The sequence below is a fragment of the Echiichthys vipera genome, assembly GCF_963691815.1.
Source record: "Echiichthys vipera genome assembly, chromosome: 10".
Taxonomy (NCBI): domain Eukaryota; kingdom Metazoa; phylum Chordata; class Actinopteri; order Perciformes; family Trachinidae; genus Echiichthys; species Echiichthys vipera.
In genome coordinates this window covers 10,845,170-10,864,278 of record NC_139835.1, presented here as the reverse complement: position 1 = coordinate 10,864,278, position 19,109 = coordinate 10,845,170, and the positions used below count along the sequence as shown (strand labels likewise).

At 40.0% G+C, this 19,109-nt stretch overlaps 1 protein-coding gene across 1 annotated transcript in view; it reads left to right on the top strand.

Moving 5' to 3' along the window:
* The window catches only part of LOC310952801 (partitioning defective 3 homolog B-like), a 244,435-nt gene that overhangs the window by 104,689 nt on the left and 120,637 nt on the right, over positions 1 to 19,109 (top strand). The window contains 4 exon segments of the mRNA XM_083921512.1: positions 9,230 to 9,421; positions 10,359 to 10,517; positions 14,329 to 14,430; positions 14,432 to 14,456. Coding sequence (XP_083777638.1) covers positions 9,230 to 9,421; positions 10,359 to 10,517; positions 14,329 to 14,430; positions 14,432 to 14,456 — 478 coding nt within the window.

The window sequence follows — 19,109 nt, the reverse complement described above, 5'->3', positions numbered from 1 at the left end:
GTGGTGAGAGTTTTACTCCTTGGTTATCTTTCTTTCTTTTCTTGCGATAAAAGGTTTTCTCACAATATCAATATGTAAGTGGAAACAGCAACGGAGTGACAGATAAGACACGAACAATAAGTAAGCAGTGAGCACTGTAAGAAGAAAGTGCCGTTAGCACCGTAAAACAAAACAAAACAAACACATAACACGTGATCCCCGCACCTTTTTTAACATCAGGCTAAAAGTTATAGTCACAGAGTGGGCACCTGACGGATCTGAAGCCCCCGTATGTGACGAGGAGTGAGAACGTGTCAGTCTCAGCCGTCTGTCGCTAGCGCCTGACAGAAATTTATTAAACCAAAATAATTTTCATGTCGGCTCGATTAGAAGAAATCAACAATCTTTAACTGATTCATTAACTTTATTTCTCCGCACAGCGCAGCGATCGAGGCAGCTGGCAGCACTTGACTGAGCTGATCAGTCAATATAGATGCGGTCAATATGCTCAAAATTGAGAATATAAAAATGTGTCCTGTGAGATGAGATGAGATGAGATGTGAGATTATGAGTGAACACAGCATAACCGTTAGTGGCGTTCTGGGCCGGCAGATGAACTGCTGTCAGCAGTTTACTAACATGGCGGCTTATTTATATCTGTCGCCACAGACAGGGATATTGGAATACTACAAGTAGAAGTGCTTTCATTAGTGGGTCATATGAACAATCACCATTGTTTTAACTCACTCTTTAATAGATAGTAACTTTAAATTTGACAACTCTAAAGTTAAAGAAGCATTATATATTATTATATTATATTTTTTTGTGTTTTTACCCCCCCCCCCCAATAGTGTAACTCAACCAAACACTGCTGTTGTAAATATGGACAGCACAGTATACGTGCGTTTGTTAAAGTTATATTACCCAAAATCAAAAATGAGCCTGCTAGCCAATTTTGCTAACACAGCCAAACGTCAAGTAACAACACAAGACGTAATAAGCAAGCTAAATTAACTTACTAGTCCAACAGCAAGAAGACCAGCTCTGTGTCTGCATTGTAGCCTTTTATTTTGAGAAGCTCTCGCCAACGACAAAAAGCCAGTCAAAGATTTACACCTGTCTGGTGGCCTCTTGCTTGGTCACTCTCTTTTTCCACTTCTTAGCTTCCTCTGTCAATGTCCTCTTCGTCTTCTGGCTGGTGTCAGCTACAGGTAACAGCTGTTAGCTTTTAGCATTAATCTAGCAACAAGTAAATCTTTCCATCGATCAAGAAACTGTGAATCCTGAAAGTCAAGGCAGAGCGACTAGAGGACATCAGAAGGAAAACCAGAAAGCATTTTATCCATCAAGTACGACCCAGTTTCCCCAAAATCTGTTCCACACGTCTCCTGGGAGATGATGCCCACTGCACAGTTATATAGTGTGGGAACAGGTGATCGGGACAAAATGAATTTGAAGCTCTTATTTGAAGGTAAAATAGATAGTGTTGCTTTAGTCTTAAATAAGTCTATCATTCTAATGGAGGATCGTAAAGCACATACGCCGTCCCATTCGTGGTTGGAGATGCTCCCTGTTCTCAGTTGTTGCCTAGTGTTGATTTGCTTGTATTTTTTGGGTGCTACTTTTTGTGGTTGACAGTGCAAATAAAGGATATTCAATACAGGGAGTGCATAGAAGAAGTTATTTTCACATCGTGGTGTGTTCGTATTTTTCACACCTCAAAATCGAGCATAAGCCTGATGGTATTATCGCACCTCACTAAACGGCATGGTGTCCAGGTTTTCATCTCACATAAACGGCATTCATGCAAACTTCCTGCCAACTGTGCCAACTAAGGGGCACACGTCTCGCTGCTGCAGAGGACAACCATGTGCTGACAGGGCTGGATTTTGAGATGAAAAATCTTTTTGTGCTCATTTTAAAACAATGATTTATGCCTAGGGAGGTCACAACAAAGTGTCAAAGCTTTGATGGTACTTGAATTGGTTTTCATATTTTGATATTTGTTATTGTTTTTTTGCTACCAGATGCAGTCTGTCTTTTAGTCAATCTCTGTTCAGGACACCATGGCACTTCCTATCATTTGGTAAAAAAAGTTTCTGAATTACAGAGGAACAACTTTGTACCGCCAAGAGCAGAAAAAAGAGGTTGTGCCCTGTTGTCCTTTTAATTTAGTCTTTTCTGTTGATATTGTTATGATGCAGTTGTGAATGGCTGTCAATGGTCATCATTTCTCCTGGTTTATTTTATAGTTTGTAACCTTTGTTTGTCTTTTAGAAAACATTGTGCACCGCTCCAACATTTATACCATTTTCCAGCAGACTTTAAACATTTATGTGGCTACAGTTTCTGAGAGTGTTTTTTAATGATTTGATGTGAAGGTTTATGCCAGCTTGTTGGTGTTAACGGAGAGGAAACAGAAGAAGGATGATGATGAAATGATGGAAGGATCTTGTCTATCTTCTCCCCCCACTCTTCCGTTGTCTCATTTTAGCCCACCATCTGGTGTTGTCTGTTATTGCCTGTGCTCGCTGTAGAACAAAGACATTACACCACCTCTACACACAGACACACGCACATGCACGCACATGCATGCACGCAGGCACACGCACGCACGCACGTGCATGCACGCACACGCACGCACACAGGCTTATTCAAAGTCACAAAGCCTTTCTGTGACACGTATCATATTCATACAAATATTCCCACAATATAACAAGTATACATCCACCTGCTGTGTTGGCTCTTTGTACAATCATTTTGTGCACATATACACACAATCACTCACAAATGCAACATAAAAAGACAGTTTTTCAGTCATTTTCTTCACACACCAACAAGCATACGCCTGCTGAGTTGGCTTGCGACTTGAAACTAATGTTTGAAACAAAGATGCTCTTTTCTGCTTCCAGACATTTCACACCTCTATTTTCCCTTCTCCCTCCCATTTTCTTCTTCCATGGGGTCTTATTCTATAGTTTGTTTACTTAGTTGTGTTCTGGTTATATATCAAAATGCCAGATTTTAATGAAATGACCGAATTATTAAAGATGGATCATGTGGATTGATTCACTTCACTTGGGTTACTACCCCTAACCCTTCATGCATCAAATGTATAGTTTATACCTGTGCTTTTGCCTGACAAATAATCCTAAAAACTTAACATGTTTAATTTACCTGTTTTAAGTCATTATAAGTCAGATCAATTCATAATTTGACTGATGAGGCACACTAATTTTCTTCTTTCACGCAAATATTCTTTTCTATTTTTTTTCTTAAAAGGTTTTAACTGCTGGACACTTTTCGTCTCCTCCTCTACTTGCATTTGCACAGGAGGCTTGCAATTTCACACATCCACATCAGACTTGATCGCATGATAAACCACCATTGGCTAATGTTACAAATTCCTGCTTGTTCGTACAAACCCTTCTCAAACTGAGATGTGATGTCAGCGCACAGAAACTTCTCCCCCTTCAGCAGATACATGTGACAAATGTCACATTCCTCCTTCTGCACAATGAAGCTCTTCCAAGTGGAGGGAGGCTTTAAGTTAGGATCGATTTATGAATTATCAAATCACAGGAATAAACTAGATGGAAACAGAACACACCTCGGGCTCGTTGCACCAGTTAGATTAGTTCCACCTTGCCTCAAACACAAGCGCATAGATAATGAAAAAATAATGGATAAGGATGTGAGAATTAAACCATTCAGAAACACACTCTGGCTACTAATGCAGAGGATTGAATGAAATGTTAAAGTGTGATTCCATCAAACTATTTATGCAGCTCTTTTGGCATCCGTCTTCTGTCTGTCCTTTTCCTTTTTCTTTCTCTCCAATACAGGAAACATTCTCCTTAGTGCCAGATGCTCCTCACACACACATATTAAATCAGTAAACAGTTGGCAGCTGGTGACAGAGCACATTCAAAACAAAACAACTTTATTGAACAGTTTCTCCATTCTTATTATCCCTGATCCATCACTACTGCAGCCACTGTGCGTGTGCATGTGTGTGTGTGTTACATTTCACTCATATCGTCACCAATGTGACCTCACAGAATCACTACAGTAGATCCCCCATCTGTTATACTCTTAGAGACCTGTGTATGCACACAAACACACACACACACACATGCGTGCACGCACACACACACACACACACAAACTCCTTGGCACACACACACACACAAACTCCTTGGCAGCTTGGTGTCTCTGCAGGAGCTGCCATCATCCCAGTGGAGAGCAGCCGAGAAGGGTATCATGTCTCTCTTCTCTCTCTCCCTGGCTTTCTGTCTCATCTCACATCTCTCCACTGTTTATTGAAGGTTTATCAGCTCCTTCGTCAGCCTATCATCTAAAGTCGCTGCTGTGTGTTAAAGCCCTCAGCACATGAGTGTCACATACACTTAGAGTTGTGTCACTCTTGTCAGTTATGGGATCAGCATCAGTATTGTCATAGCTAAACATTGTTCTTACTCTTAGAAAAAGCAACAGTATTGTTGAGAACAATAAACAATTTAAAATTAGAAATCTGCTAAAATCCGTTTCAAATTAGAGTTTGATCGTTTTTTTTAAAGAAAAAGTGTCGAGACTAGAATATATGGGTAAACAAGCAGTTTACTGGCACAAAATGTATTATTTGAACAATTTCAAAGATAAACAATTTGATGTTGCCATGGCTGGTCCACTGTGAGCTTACATAACACAATTTACTCAAGAAATCCTATGCTAATTATGACAACATTTCACACAAATATCTAATGGGATAAAAAGAAGTCAATACATTTTATACTCAAAAGGTTAAAAGTCAACTTCATAGTGACATCATAATATTCTGCAAAAAACGCTTTTCTGTCCATCTTTCAACACCATAACTCAGGAACAGAAGGGCAGAAGTTTGTCAGTTACTGAATTGGTGACTGGGTTGCTTGTTTAGGTCTTCTCTGGCGGCGGGTTCAAGATGTGTGTGAAGCATCTAGATTTTGCCAATTAATTCCTAATAAAATCCCTTCAAAGTTTTCATTACATATACTATGTAAGTCTGGACAGATATGGATGTAAACTGCAACTTGACTGGTTGGCGGAGGTCATTATTCTAGTCTTTGGTGCAAAGTAGAGGTTTGCTAAAGCCTGTTTTTGAGACCGGATTCCAGCAAATCATTCCTGAGTCCAGACTGACATTCTCTGTCAAAGATTCCAAGACCTGATTCTGTGTTCATGTAGGGAGTTCAGCAAATCTACAGAAGGCTGTCCAGCGTGCACCATGATCCCTTTTTACAACGTGACAGCCCATGACCACTTGTAGCCTTGGCAAACAAACCCTGCACTGCTAACATCTGCTGTGGGATTCACAGGACTTGCAGGCTGGTGTGCCTTGAATATATAGACCTCTAATATGCAGCTCTAGGGGAGACTGTACACTGACTACTAGTGCTTTAGTCACTGAACTACAAACAGCTGTTGAAAGAAATGATAAAGACTCCGGTCACCCATACTGTGTTGCTTCCACCATGGACATTTATGTTATCCATAACAACCACTGTGCTTGGCACCTCTCTCTCTTGCTGTGTCTCAACCTCTTTCTTTCTCTGTAGGGCTGTAAATGCTCAATATTGTGGTCTGTCAATCTATCACTACAACCTTATCACTGACCATTAGGGGACAATGGGAGAGGAGGGTGTAAGGATTGGCCGACAGGGGCCCATCATGAGTAGTCAGTGATGGGACAGTTATTTTCATAAGTCAAGCATAGCCCATAATATCAGGTTTTGTCCCTGGGAATACTTACCTCATCCATCTGTGTGTCTGCGTGTGTGTCACACCTACTGCTGCTTTTAAGCACAGCGACTACTGCTGTTTGGCCTTGTAAATGGATCCTTGGGCTGTCATTTCCACGGCATGGGGCTTTACACACACACGCACACACACACACACACAGACACACACACACACACACACACACACACACACACACACACACACACACAGTTTCTCTGCATGGCTGGGCAGAAGGTTATCTGTGAGTCGCTCTCATTAAAAGTCCATGTTACAGAAAACAGAGGTCCTTACACACAAATAACAAAGTTTATAGCAGAGTAGTATTAAAGCAAACCCATAATATTACTCACACAACTGATAAGTAAAATTATGGTCATCATTCTTCTTATCGCCTCTGTCCACTTATCATTTTTATCTTTCTCTGTTTCTCTTCCTTGCAGTTCTTCTGGGCTTTAGAGGTGATTTAAGGGCATTTTAGTTGACTACTCTTGCTCATTTTAACATAACGTGTCTTTCCATCTTTCTCCCACACACACACCTTTCACTGGTTCTCTTTAATATAACAGCGCACACTCACTTACACATACCGGCAGTCACCAAGCTGTCTTTTTAATAGCGTGTCCTCCTGTTGATCCATCATTGTGGCAACCCATTTAAATGTTAAACGACCAACATGAGGAGGTTCATCTATGCAAACAGCTTTTTCCTATAACTGGATGGATTTGATGGAGTTTATGGAGCAAAGATACACACAACTTTTTATAGCAGCAAACTGAAAACACACGCATGAGCGCACGCCATTGTTTATTGTTTCAGTATTACAGGAAGATGTGACCACCTATCATAGCAGTGAGGCTGAGATAATAGAAATGTTCAATGAAATTGCAGTGTGCACTTAGAATTTATTTCTGCTTTTGTCCACTCCTGCGTGCATGTGTTTTTATTTTTATTTATATATATATAAAAAACAATTTCAGTTCACCAAAAAAAGGCCTTGTTTAATTTTGTGGTCAGGCACGGAATACAAGCACTTTCTTTTTCTATCCACGTGTTTGTAAAAACCCACAGAACAGCCAGGTTTGACACCCAATGATGATTTTTTTTCAACTTTCCTCACGGGCTGTTTGTTTGTCTGGTAAATTATCAGAGGAAGCCCAAAGGCTGTGCTTATTCATTGTTTTACCAGCAAATTGAATTCATCACCCAGAAAAACAACTTTACATACATTTGCATATTTTTGTCAGATTCCATTAAACATCTCACAGCCAAGTGGGTGGCCCTGACCCCCTGCGTCACACTTTTCTGCAGTGTAACAATAATTAATACATTCTTCTGTTGGATCTGTCCCGTGCTGCATGCAAGAAACCGAAATCATAAATCAACAAAGCAGGGGAGTCCAATCAGATAAATAAAGAATGTGTCGGAAAAACTTGTGTTGTTGCTAAATTGCTAATGTTGCTAAATCATGAACATTACTTTGTACAGAATCTCAGAGACTCACAAATTCTCAATGTAATTAATTATGCTCCAAAAGTAGCCTACATTTCTCTTCTGCGTGTTTTCAAGTTCTTTCCAAGGTCGTGGAGCTTCCTATCAGGTCTGGACAGTCAGTCTGATGGGGGGAGTTTTCCCAACAGGGAAAACAGTTTTCTGCAGAGTAGAGGACTTTGTGGCGGCTTAACGCTGTTAAACCTACAATCCCCACAGACAAACACTGTCTAAACCTGACACTGCTGACCCACACAAATGCACACATACACACACTCTCTCATACACACACAGAGACTCAGTCTGAACGCATATACATAGACAGGCGCATACAGACTGAAGTTTGGCACCTGCACACAGACATGGACTTTCTACCATAAGGATATACAATTATTTCTGCACATGAACATATTAACACTCAGACAGAATTTTAATTGGAAGGACAAACACAAAATATTTTTTGTCTTGAAAACTTAAAATATATTCCAAGAAATTGGTATCAGCTACACACACTAAGCTCATCCTTAAGCTTCAAAGAGTTAGTGAACATACTCTTTTTCCATCTCTCTAAAACACCTTTTTAATCCTCAAATGTCTCATCCAGTATTTATTATTCATTAGGAAACACCTCTAGATGCTTTGCATGATCAGAATGGACAAATATGCAGCACAGAATTTAGTCCAATATGTATGCAATACAGCGCTGCATAGCTCTCGCTCTGTTGATAAGTCAATGGCATTTGTCCTTTGGATTATTGCCCAGGCTCTGTGGCAAGCAAAAGTTGATATTCACACATTTTGTTCAGCAGGACTATCACCAATTTTAAGCGCAAATGCAAAAAAAGTTAAAAGCTAACGTTAGGCTATAAACAAACTACACCACGGTCACATGACTACAAAGGCACCACCACTAACTAGCCTCCAACTTATTGTGGGTGTTCTGTGTGATTATGCATCTAACAAAAAACACCTCATTGACTTCAAGATGAGCAAACCGGAGGGGCAAAAAGCTAATTTCCAGATTTTAGGAATCATTCTTGTAGCACAAAATCATCACGCCTTCCACACTTTCCCTTACTATATATCTAAATGTTTTAAGGCCTCATAATTCCATAAATTCTTAGAAAAGTCTTTACGTATATTCTGGAGGGAGATGGTCGAACTATGATGCATCCTTGTTAACAGCAGTGTTGTTTTAACATCATATCCTCTCTCGTGTTTGTCCTTTTCTTTCTGATCCACTGTCGAGTTTGTTTTCTTAAACTCATGGTGATGGTTTGAACTATTCTTTTACTGTCGAAATGGAATGTTTTCATGAATAGGCATGCGTTTTTTCAGTTTTTGGAGCTGAAAAGTGTTTTGTCATTCCGTTTCACAAAAGTATAATCCATATGTAATACAACAGTGCTACCTCTCCCACTGAACCACCAGGCTTCAAACACACTTTCCTCCGGCGGGATTCACTTCACTTTCGTTGTTTCTGATGTATTTCTCTTCAACTCTGTCTCAGACTCAGTCATTACTGCCATACCTCCTCGTTGATAATATGGTGTTCTCACCATCTTTCTGGGTTTGTATAAGCTATTTTTATCTACACACTTTTGTGTCTGTCTTATCAGGCTCTCTGTTTGCGCCTTATACTCCAATTACCTCTTGGAAATGCACAGGTCATTTTATTGATATTGCCAAGCTGAAAGGAAAAAATATGTGTATATAAAAGCAGGCAGTCCAAATGGATTTTTTTCTTTTCTCCTGCGAAAATAGACTCGGCCCGCAATTTTTTACTGATAGAGAAATTTAGCTGAAAAGCTCCTTGTGATGGTTTCTCTCAAATGGAAAAGCTTTTAGTTTAGCTTTTGGAGACTATTCAAGCCCAATGAGCTGACCTCTGTGTCCTCACCCTCACCCTGCTGCCACCATTCTCTCTTCCTCATTGATGTCTCTCTCCTTTTTCCTCCATTACTCTCTCCCTCACTCCAAGAAGGACGAGATTTCCCGTGTGTCAGGCTTTGTTTCGGAGAATGGGAAGGAGCAGCTCATGTTCGAGGTGCCCCTTAATGACACCGGCTCAGCAGGCCTGGGAATCAGCCTCAAAGGAAACAAGTCCAGGGAGACAGGAGAGGACCTGGGCATCTTCATCAAATCCATTATACATGGAGGGGCAGCGTACAAGGTAACATAATATTCTCATACATATCCAAAAAAAGACAAAAATACAATTGGTAAATTTGGGAAGAAATGTATGCATCACCTAAAGTTAACGCTTCGACTTCGATGTGGTAAAGATGCAAACTTGTCTCCAGAGGAAGTGGAAGAAAGTGTCAGAAGAGAGTAAGCTCTTCAATGACCAGAAAGTCAAGCAGTATGAAAAAAAAATGACAACTCACATTGGAACAAAACTTATTATTTATGAAACCTTCTTCTTGGGACACCTCAGCTGTCTCTGCATCTGCTGCCAAGTGCTGGGTTGACCTTTGGCCTCTTACTCACTAGGACACACTTTAAATGTCATCGGGTGCGTTTACATCCTCCTGTTTTGATGCACATTTTCAAAACTGAATAGAAAGGCTGTTGATCAGCACTTTTTTTGATTACATTATCTTGTTGCTCTCTCTCTTCTTCTGCAAAGGTATAAGGATTGGGGAATTGGTGCCATCTACTCCTAAATGCTGAACCAACTCCTAACAATTTCTTGAAAATCGGTTAAAATTTAAGATGCATTTTAATGAAAACCCAGTTATAGACATGTTCACACCGGTGCAGTGTTAAGAATCTGTGCAGGGACAGACAGTAATAGATGGAAACAAGGCTGCTGAACAGGTGTAAATGACTGACCAGGGAAGTCAGACCGATGGAGATGATGTGGTAGTCTCTGTTTTTATGGTGCTGTGTTTGTGGTTAGGTGGAGTCAGACGTGTTTGCAATTTATTGTGTGTCATGTCGTGTGTCACGTGTATTAAACTAAAAAGAAATAGCATCAGGAAACATGAATGGATCACTGACACATGCACGCAGTCACATAGGTTTCTTAATCTAACTACACATAAATTAAACATCTACACATAAATGCAACCCCTAACCCACTACAAACTGGTGTGTTTGTTTTACAGGATGGGCGTCTGCATGTAAATGACCAGATGGTAGCAGTGAATGGAGAGTCGCTGCTGGGACGCTCCAATCATGTGGCCATGGAGACGCTCCGCCGCTCTATGTCACAGGAGGGAAACGTGAGGGGAACAATCCAACTAGTGGTGCTAAGGACTCTGAAGGTACACGCACACACACACACACACAGACACACACACACACACACACACACACACACACACACACACACACACACACACACACACACACACACACACACACACACACACACACACACACACACACACACACACACACACACACACACACACACACACACACACACACACACACACACACACACACACACACACACACACACTAAAGCTTCTTTCCCACTTGACAAACAAAAAACCTTCCACTACCATATTCCCTTTGTCTGCAGCGGGAAAGTTTACAATCTGCATTCAGTCCTTGGACAATGAACGCATTAGTCACAGGTTTTTTATCGGCTCTAGCTCAGATCGATAAAACATTGATCAAACATGACACCCAGGTGGACAGGTTCATTTTTGCCCATTTTTTGACAAGATAATACATCACCTCTGTTGGTAACTAATATATGTGACTCTCTGTCACAAATTTTTTCCATCTATGTGCAACCAGCGCTCAGAAAAATTAGTCTGAGGTTCGAAAGAGGGACTTTTTGTCTGGCGCATTCAAAAGTGACACAGCAAAAATAGAAACAGAAATGCGCACTTATCTACTGGCATTGGGAAGTGTAGTGTAGTAGTTAAAAATTCTCAATATCTGCAGTAATTTGGGGAAAAGGGTATAACTTGCACACTAGGAGTAATTAAGTGTGAGGACAGGAAGCCTAATGCTTAACAACATAAACAGCATGTTTGGTCAGAACTAAAGGTGGATAACTAAAGGTGAAACACACTCACACACACTGCATTATGTGTATTTATAATAGACTAAAATGTCTCTTTTTATTGTCAGAGAAAGCCAGAATCTAGGTTAGGACACCTGCTGTGAGATTGAGAGCACATGGAGGACTCTGTCACTTTACTCAGATGAAAACAAACATGCACGCTTCTTTTTATCTTCACTCTGTTTCTCCTATCCTCTCTTTTGGCTCTAACTGACTAAAGCATCTTTTTTTTCCTCGCGGTCTACTGCCTTTGACTTTTAGCCCTTCCATCCATTCTTCGCATACTTGACACTAGTCTCGTCTAGCAACAAAAAAAGAGCATTTACACTTAAGCTATTCAGATTTTGTGTGGCTGTGTGCTTCTTTGTGTGTGTGTGACGGAGTGTTCTTCACTCAGCTGTATCTCTTTTCTTTAGGAGTAAAAAAAAAAAGATTCTTTTCACCTCTGCTGCTTTTCAGCTGAGGCCTTTTACAAGGCTCTGTAGAATGTTTGTACAAACCCTCGCAAACACAAAGCAGGGTTGTTGGCTCAAGTGTGAATGGCTCTTTGCATGGCCTGCTGGTAGTGTAAAAAAGCTACATGTAGTATACACCCTGCATGATATGCGCACACACACAAACAGCCAACACAGATACATGGAAGAACGCAATGAAAAACACAGTTAACAAAAGGTTTATGGGTAATTATAGTAGTCTGACCTGATTGACATAAATGGGTTAGACAAAAAAATAGCAATACCTAGCAGTATAAGGTGATACAGCTCAATAGCACCACAAGCTACAGTTTCTCTAAAAATCGAACATTGTAACTGTCATGACGGCAGGATTTATTGCTCGGCTTTTGTATTAAGCTACATTAGTTTTATGTAAGTGTGCATACTAATTCTGAGCCCATGTGTGCATGTAGTGGTGTGCTTGGGCTTGCAGGGCTTAGGTCATCCCCCTGTCAATAGCTTTATGCTGAAAGCTGTTAGTAACATCAAAGAGTTGCATCCCCGTTTCCCTCTTTTTCTTAAGAGTGGAAAAGAAAGGATACAAAGAACGAAGGATAAAGGCAGATAGATGAGAGACTGTACCTTAAAAGCTTCAGTATTGATGCTTTTAACATTTCAGAAGTGGACCACTCTTTTTTTTTTTTTCTTCTCTCACTCAGTTCATCTTCCTGTACTTCATCTCCAGCCAGCCCTCTCTAATCTCTCACATTATGCAGCTGCTATTTTCATTCAGTAACTATCCAAACACCCTCCATCTCCTAGCTAAATAAGTATGGCTTTGCACAGGTTCTATTAACATAATCTTAGTTGGCTTTCCAACACCAGCGCGGTGGTTGGCTTTCTCCTTTTGTGTGTGTGAATCATAATGGCAAAATGTTGTTCCATGAGACACTGACTGTAGCAGTAGTGGATTTGAGTATTTTGCCAGGTGTCACAGTGAAGATATAAATGAAAGCCAAGTTTGAAGATGGGTGTGGTCCAAGCAAGGGTGCCAAAAGTCCATTTCACACAATAGTAGATTATTTTAATAGGCATTTTCACATTGTAGGCTGTTTACTATTTTTCTTTATCTAAATCATTTTTCAGTTTATCCATTTACTTGTTTAAACGTAACAGTTATTAAGATTTATTTGTTTATGTGGACGGGCAATATAGTAGATTAATAATAATAGTAATAATAAAATTTAAAAAAAAAGTTACGAAACCAGTCGCCCTTGCATGGACCACATCACTTTATGCCCCATGTACTGTACATGTATGAGATTGTGTCTAGATGACAGCCGTAGTTTTAAGAAAACTCTCAAGAGACTCACTACCCTGATGACCTCAACTAACCTTTACCATTCAAGGTCAAGGCCTAATCTTAACCATCTTGCAAGACATTCCCATCTATAGGGTTGCCATTTAGACACTATCCATGTTTGGCTCTTTTAAAAAACAAAGTTTTTATACATCAATAACCTCTTTTTGCTCTCTGAAGAAGCATTTGTTTTTTCAAGAGTAATCTGATTGCACCTATGACACCAGCTAATGGGATGTGCTGGGGCACAGCCAGGCAGGGGAGGGGGCCCACAAGACCTTTGACACACTGAAAAAAAATGTATCCTGGGCTGGAATAGGGGAGAAGAAGCTGGGCGAGGAGCTTGAGCTAGTGCTCGGTGGGGGTCAAGAGGAAGATGACAAGAAGAACTTATTACGCACACAGTATGTTATGTTATGTTATGTCTTCTTTGTTGTTTGAGTAGGAGAGAGAGATAGAGAGATAGAGAGAGAGAGAGAGAGAGAGAGAGAGAGAGAGAGAGAGAGAGAGAGAGAGAGAGAGAGAGAGAGAGAGAGAGAGAGAGAGAGAGAGAGAGAGAGAGAGAGAGAGAGAGAGAGAGAGAGAGAGGAGAGAGAGAGAGAGAGAGAGAGAGAGAGAGAGGAGAGAGAGAGAGAGAGAGAGAGAGAGAGAGAGAGAGAGAGAGAGACAGAGACAGAGACAGAGACAGAGAGATAAATGAGCAAATAAATGCAAATTAAATTCCTTAAGAAATAATGCACGCTCAAAGAGACACATGAACAGATTATTTCAGGGTCCTAAGAGGGCAATCCCTCGAGGGGATAGGTGACAGTATGAGTGTCATTGCCACACACACAGAAGGTGGTGTCTAAGACAGTTACAACCCTGTGGGCCATGGGAATTGGGCCCCCCTTCTTTCACCTTGATCCTTCGCTGTCTATTGAGTCTCTTCTACTTCTTCTCTTTATTCTCCCCAACATCTAATTGTGTTTGAATAGATCTCTACAAAGCCCAATCACTCCTCTGGTCATCACTCAATTTAAATGCATTCCACATCCCACACTCATACATAAAAACAGATAAAAGGAACAAAAGAAGAACGGAAACATTCATTTTCCCAAACTATCAAACATCTCATCAACATGTTTTTTTTGGTATGCGTTTGTTTAAGAATTAATTTCAATGTTTTAGTTATGCTTTGAAATAATTGGAGCTGCTTTTGCTTGCTGTTAAAATGAGAATGTAGATGTATCCATCCCAGGCCATTCTGTTCCCTGTTTTAGGATCCACAGGGGGTGTCACCCAATCGCTCATTTGACAGCTCCTCTGGCCTGCCAGGGACAGTGAACGGTCAGACTAACGGCCACATTCCCTCTCCCATGGTGAAACAATGCTCTCTATGCATCAAATGGTGAGTGGGTTTTTTTTTTCAAATCAGTGATTGGTCAGAAGGCTAACAGAAACAACATGTATCTTGTCTCTCCTGCTCTGGGTATATTAGGTCACCTCAAACAGCATGTAGCGTAGGCGAGGACAGTTCATGCATTCTCACCAGGTTATTCCTGTTATAAAGTAGTAAACATAGCTGATTTGAAACATAATTTTATTAAGGCTAAGTCCCTGCATAGCGGCTAATACAAATTCATGCATTACTCTTGCATTTTGGCATATTTTTGTAAAATGGGAAAGGAGAATTTGTATGTTTCTCAACTAAGGTATTAACAAATCGATATTGGTACCAAAACTCTGTTATTGTATTATGGCTAGGCATGAGTAGTCAATTCAGACAGTATTTCTTCAACGTATCGAGTACATGCTTCTATTTTTTATTTTTTTGCTTTATAACTGGCAAAATCTTACTGAGATATGCTGCTATGACAACTGGCTCATGCAGCCACCAAGGTAATGTGTATGGTAGCATTAGAACGTTCAACATTTTCATCAAGTTATTTTTATCATGATTGATTTGACCAAGGAAAACAGCGCTGGGCTACCCCAAGATTGAATTAGCCACATAATGTCAGCTACCAATGTTGGCTGCATGGGAAGTCGACTCATCTGGTGTTAAGCTAGCAATGTAACGTTATGTTAGCATTACTTGCAGCTATTTCATTACGTGAGTAACACTTCAATACATTAACTCATCCGTGAACATTACTTCTGCCTGAGTCACCTCAGGTTTCCAATAGCAACGGTGGTTGTTTAACAATGACAACTGTGTTCCTGTATTATTGTAACCCCTTTTCATCGCTGATTTATTTTTTTTGCCATTAGAGCAGCATCAAAGGTGGGCATATCATTTGCAATAAGTTGAGTAAAGCACTGGATACGGTTAATAATCATGAAAGATTAACAATGTCTCCAAGATAAAACAAAACTAAAAACAAACACAAACAAGCAGATACTGCCATCTACACTGCAGCTTTAATTAAGGTCTATTCTTTCCGTCATTTTCATTTCTCTAACTAGCTCTCTCTCCCTGCTTTTATTTCCCTCTCATCTTTCTCAAGGTTGTTCTGTTTGTTTGTTATGGCTTTGCTTGGCCTGTTTTAAAGAGTTATTTTTGTTCTTGCTTCATATCGCTCTTTCTCGCTAACTCAATCCGCTCCCACTCCTATATTATCTGTGTGTGTGTGTGTGTGTGTGTGTGTGTGTGTGTGTGTGTGTGTGTGTGTGTGTGTGTGTGTGTGCGTGTGCGTGTGCGTGTGCGTGTGCAGTGCGCATGCGTGTGCATGTGCGTGTGTGTAAGCTTGCCTGACTGTACATGCTTGTTTTATCCTCAGTGTTTGTATCTACCCGTGTGTGTGTGTGTGTGTGTGTGTGTGTGTGTGTGTGTGTGTGTTTGTTATATAGTGTGTATTTTTGTATGTTTGCTTCTGAATTATATCTGTGACTGTTTAGAAAATTGTTAGTGGCTGCTGAGTGTGTGTGTGTGTGTGTGTGTGTGTGTGTGTGTGTGTGTGTGTTTATGTGCGTGTGTGTGTTGGTTCAGGGATTGTTGGCCAGTATCAAACAGTGTTGTTTTTGTGTGTTTACATTGAATCTGTTCAGCAGCTCTGACCTTGAAAATACTTTGCTGTCCAAATCACCTCAGCAATGTAGTCATTTACATAAACGTGCCAGTGTGTGTGTCGTACAGTAAGCACATTTCTCAGACCCTATGAGTTGTTGCATGTGTGGATGTTACCAGTCATTGTATTTATTGTGTGTGTATATGTGTGCACTTGCCAGTATTTTACACACTGAAATCTTTTTTATTTGACACTGAAGTCCAAATGAAAATGAAGAAATTATTTTCTTGCACCGACGTGAACTTTTGCAGAACAATAAATTGAGTTTAATGATTCTCTTCATATGTATTTATGCAGATGTGTTATTTTTGCATTTATAGATCTTCCTCTTTATCCCTCATCCATCTCTTAACCATCTCTAGAGAGTTAATCTGCTCAATGAGATGAACTAAAATAAAATACAGTTTTAGTATGCCTTATTATGCAATTTTCCCCAGTTTTGTCATAGAAGCAAGGAGAACAAGCATCACTATGTCCAGTGTATATATTTTCACAAAATGATTTCACACAGGAACCTCAGTTTACGGGCGTGAGGACTACTCTGCTTGTGAAAACACAAAAAAGGAGAACCTGACCTTGATCGCGTTATCAGGGTATTTTTGTCTTTAGATTGGACACTACTAAATGTTATTACCTGTGTTACAAACTTGATGTGTAAAGGACATGGGTATTTACCAGGCAGGTAAAATGTACTTGAGGATGCTATCAAGTTGCATTTCGGGACATGTAGGGAAAAAAGGATATGTCTGCCTATACATCCATTTTCAAACTCCTTTTTTAAATTTGTCTTTGATGCAAATCCCTTGACCTGATAAAATTACTGCAGAACCAAGATGTTATACAACATTAATTATATATTAACATGACAGATCATATTTGATTGGCTAAACATTTAACTTTTTAACTATCATAACTTGTGTAAATTTATTTGCAGTAATATTTTTCAAAACTAATTTTGCTACCTAAAAAATCAATCAGAAATCAAAATTGGTCTCAGTGTAAAATAATGTATATATAGGGTAATGTTAGAGACTCTATGGATCTCACAGATCACCCTTAAAAAAAGGTCTGTATAGGTCGATTGTGCAAGAAGATTGTTATGACCCATATTTGCAAAGGCAGCACCCTTCAGTGGCCCTAGGAATTATGGCGAGAGCAAAGGAGGAAGTCAGGTGATGTAATATAAGAGCGCCAAAGTCCACGTATGGAGGAAAATTGGGCTGGTGGATGGGTCAAACACAGCTGGTCGTGTCTCCTGTGAAACCATAAGTCAACCTTTTCTTAAGTTAACCAACCTTAGTATGTAACAAAGTTATGGATCTGTAATAAACATACTAATGTTAAGCAAAACCATGATCTATTCTTAAATCTAACCAAGTAGTTCTGTTTAACATTACAATATTAAAAAGAGCGGCCATTTATGTTGTTTTTGGACACACTGACAATGGGCCTAGTCTTTCGGTTTGCTATGAGTAAGTGTTGGGTTTTAAAATCAGAGTTCATTCTGTCCGGGATCTTGATAAAAATACTGCTCAGGCAAAATAATCTTAACTCAGACCAGAAAGTTTAGGCATCTTTAAATCAAAGCAAACCCTTGTTTTAAATATTTAATCCTAATAAATGTAAAGGAAATTGTCATAGCCCATAGGATTTATGTGTAAAAGTGTTGACGCACTGGTTTCCCCTCAGATAGTCAAGGGAAATGATGGAGGGGATGTGGAGTAAGAAAGAGATGATTCGACAAACATGTTGCAGACGGAAGGAAGAAAAAGTTGAGTGCAAAAGAAGAGGATTCATATATCTGCAATTGGCGCAAACTGCTATTGATCTATTATCCACACAACAAATGACTTTTCACTTCAAAGAGTGGGAGTCAGTGAGAACAGACAGTGTGTGTGTGTGTGTGTGTGTGTGTGTGTGTGTGTGTGTGTGTGTGTGTGTGTGTGTGTGTGTGTGTGTGTGTGTGTGTGTGTGTGTGTGTGTGTGTGTGTGTGTGTGTGTGTGTGTCTGTGTGTGTGTGTGTGTGTGTGTGTCTGTGTGTCTGTGTGTCTGTGTGTGTGTGTGTGTCTGTGTGTGTGTGTGTGTGTGTGTGTGTGTGTGTGTGTATTTTTTGACAGTTCAGCTGATTAAGGTGCTGGCAGTAAGAGGGAGGGAGTTTAGAAAAAAACAAGTCTGAAAACTGAGTGGGAGATAAAATGATTTATGGGAGATCTGACAGGAGAGATATATGACAGGCAAAATATCAGATTGCAAGAATGGGGCCAGAAGAAAATAAAGCAGGTGATTAGTGTAGAGAGAGAGGGAGAGATAGAGATGAGAGGATGTGATATCTTCAGACGCTGCTGTTTTCCTCGCCTCCTGCATCTTGACTTTCAGTCACACGTGCAGATGCAAGCACAAAAAGGGACACACAGTGACGATTGGGCAATAATACCAGCGTGTGTTGTGTGGCAGCCATGCACTTTGAGAAATGATGACTGAATGTAAATTGTTGGATTGTTTGTCTGTGTATCAAGTTGTCATAAAGTCGTTTATCAAGCAGACAGCCATATCACTGAGCTACATCTGCAACTACTTCTGCACATGTAGAGCAGCTGCTGTGCGCTTTCAAACCTCTTTCTATTCTCCTTATATTGTTACTCATCCAACTGCTTATCTTCCTCTTGTCTCCCACTGTAGTTTTTATTCTCAACACCCTTTGTCAGTGAAGCTCTCAAATCAGCTTTAGCTTTAACCTACTTCTTTTTTTTTTTAACATGTATGGGATAGGTTTAAAATAACAGTGCAACAGAGTAGTCTGTGTTTCTCAAATCCTTTGTTTAATTATCAAGTTATCACCTCCTGTAGACTTCAAAGATGGCTTCACAAAACATGGCAGCTTTGGTCAGTTTATATTGATGGCATTTCCTTTTTTCACCTGTTGGGGGAAAATAAACTGTCAGGATATTGTCAGAAAGTTCTCGAAACACTCCTGCAGCCTAGTCCACTTAATC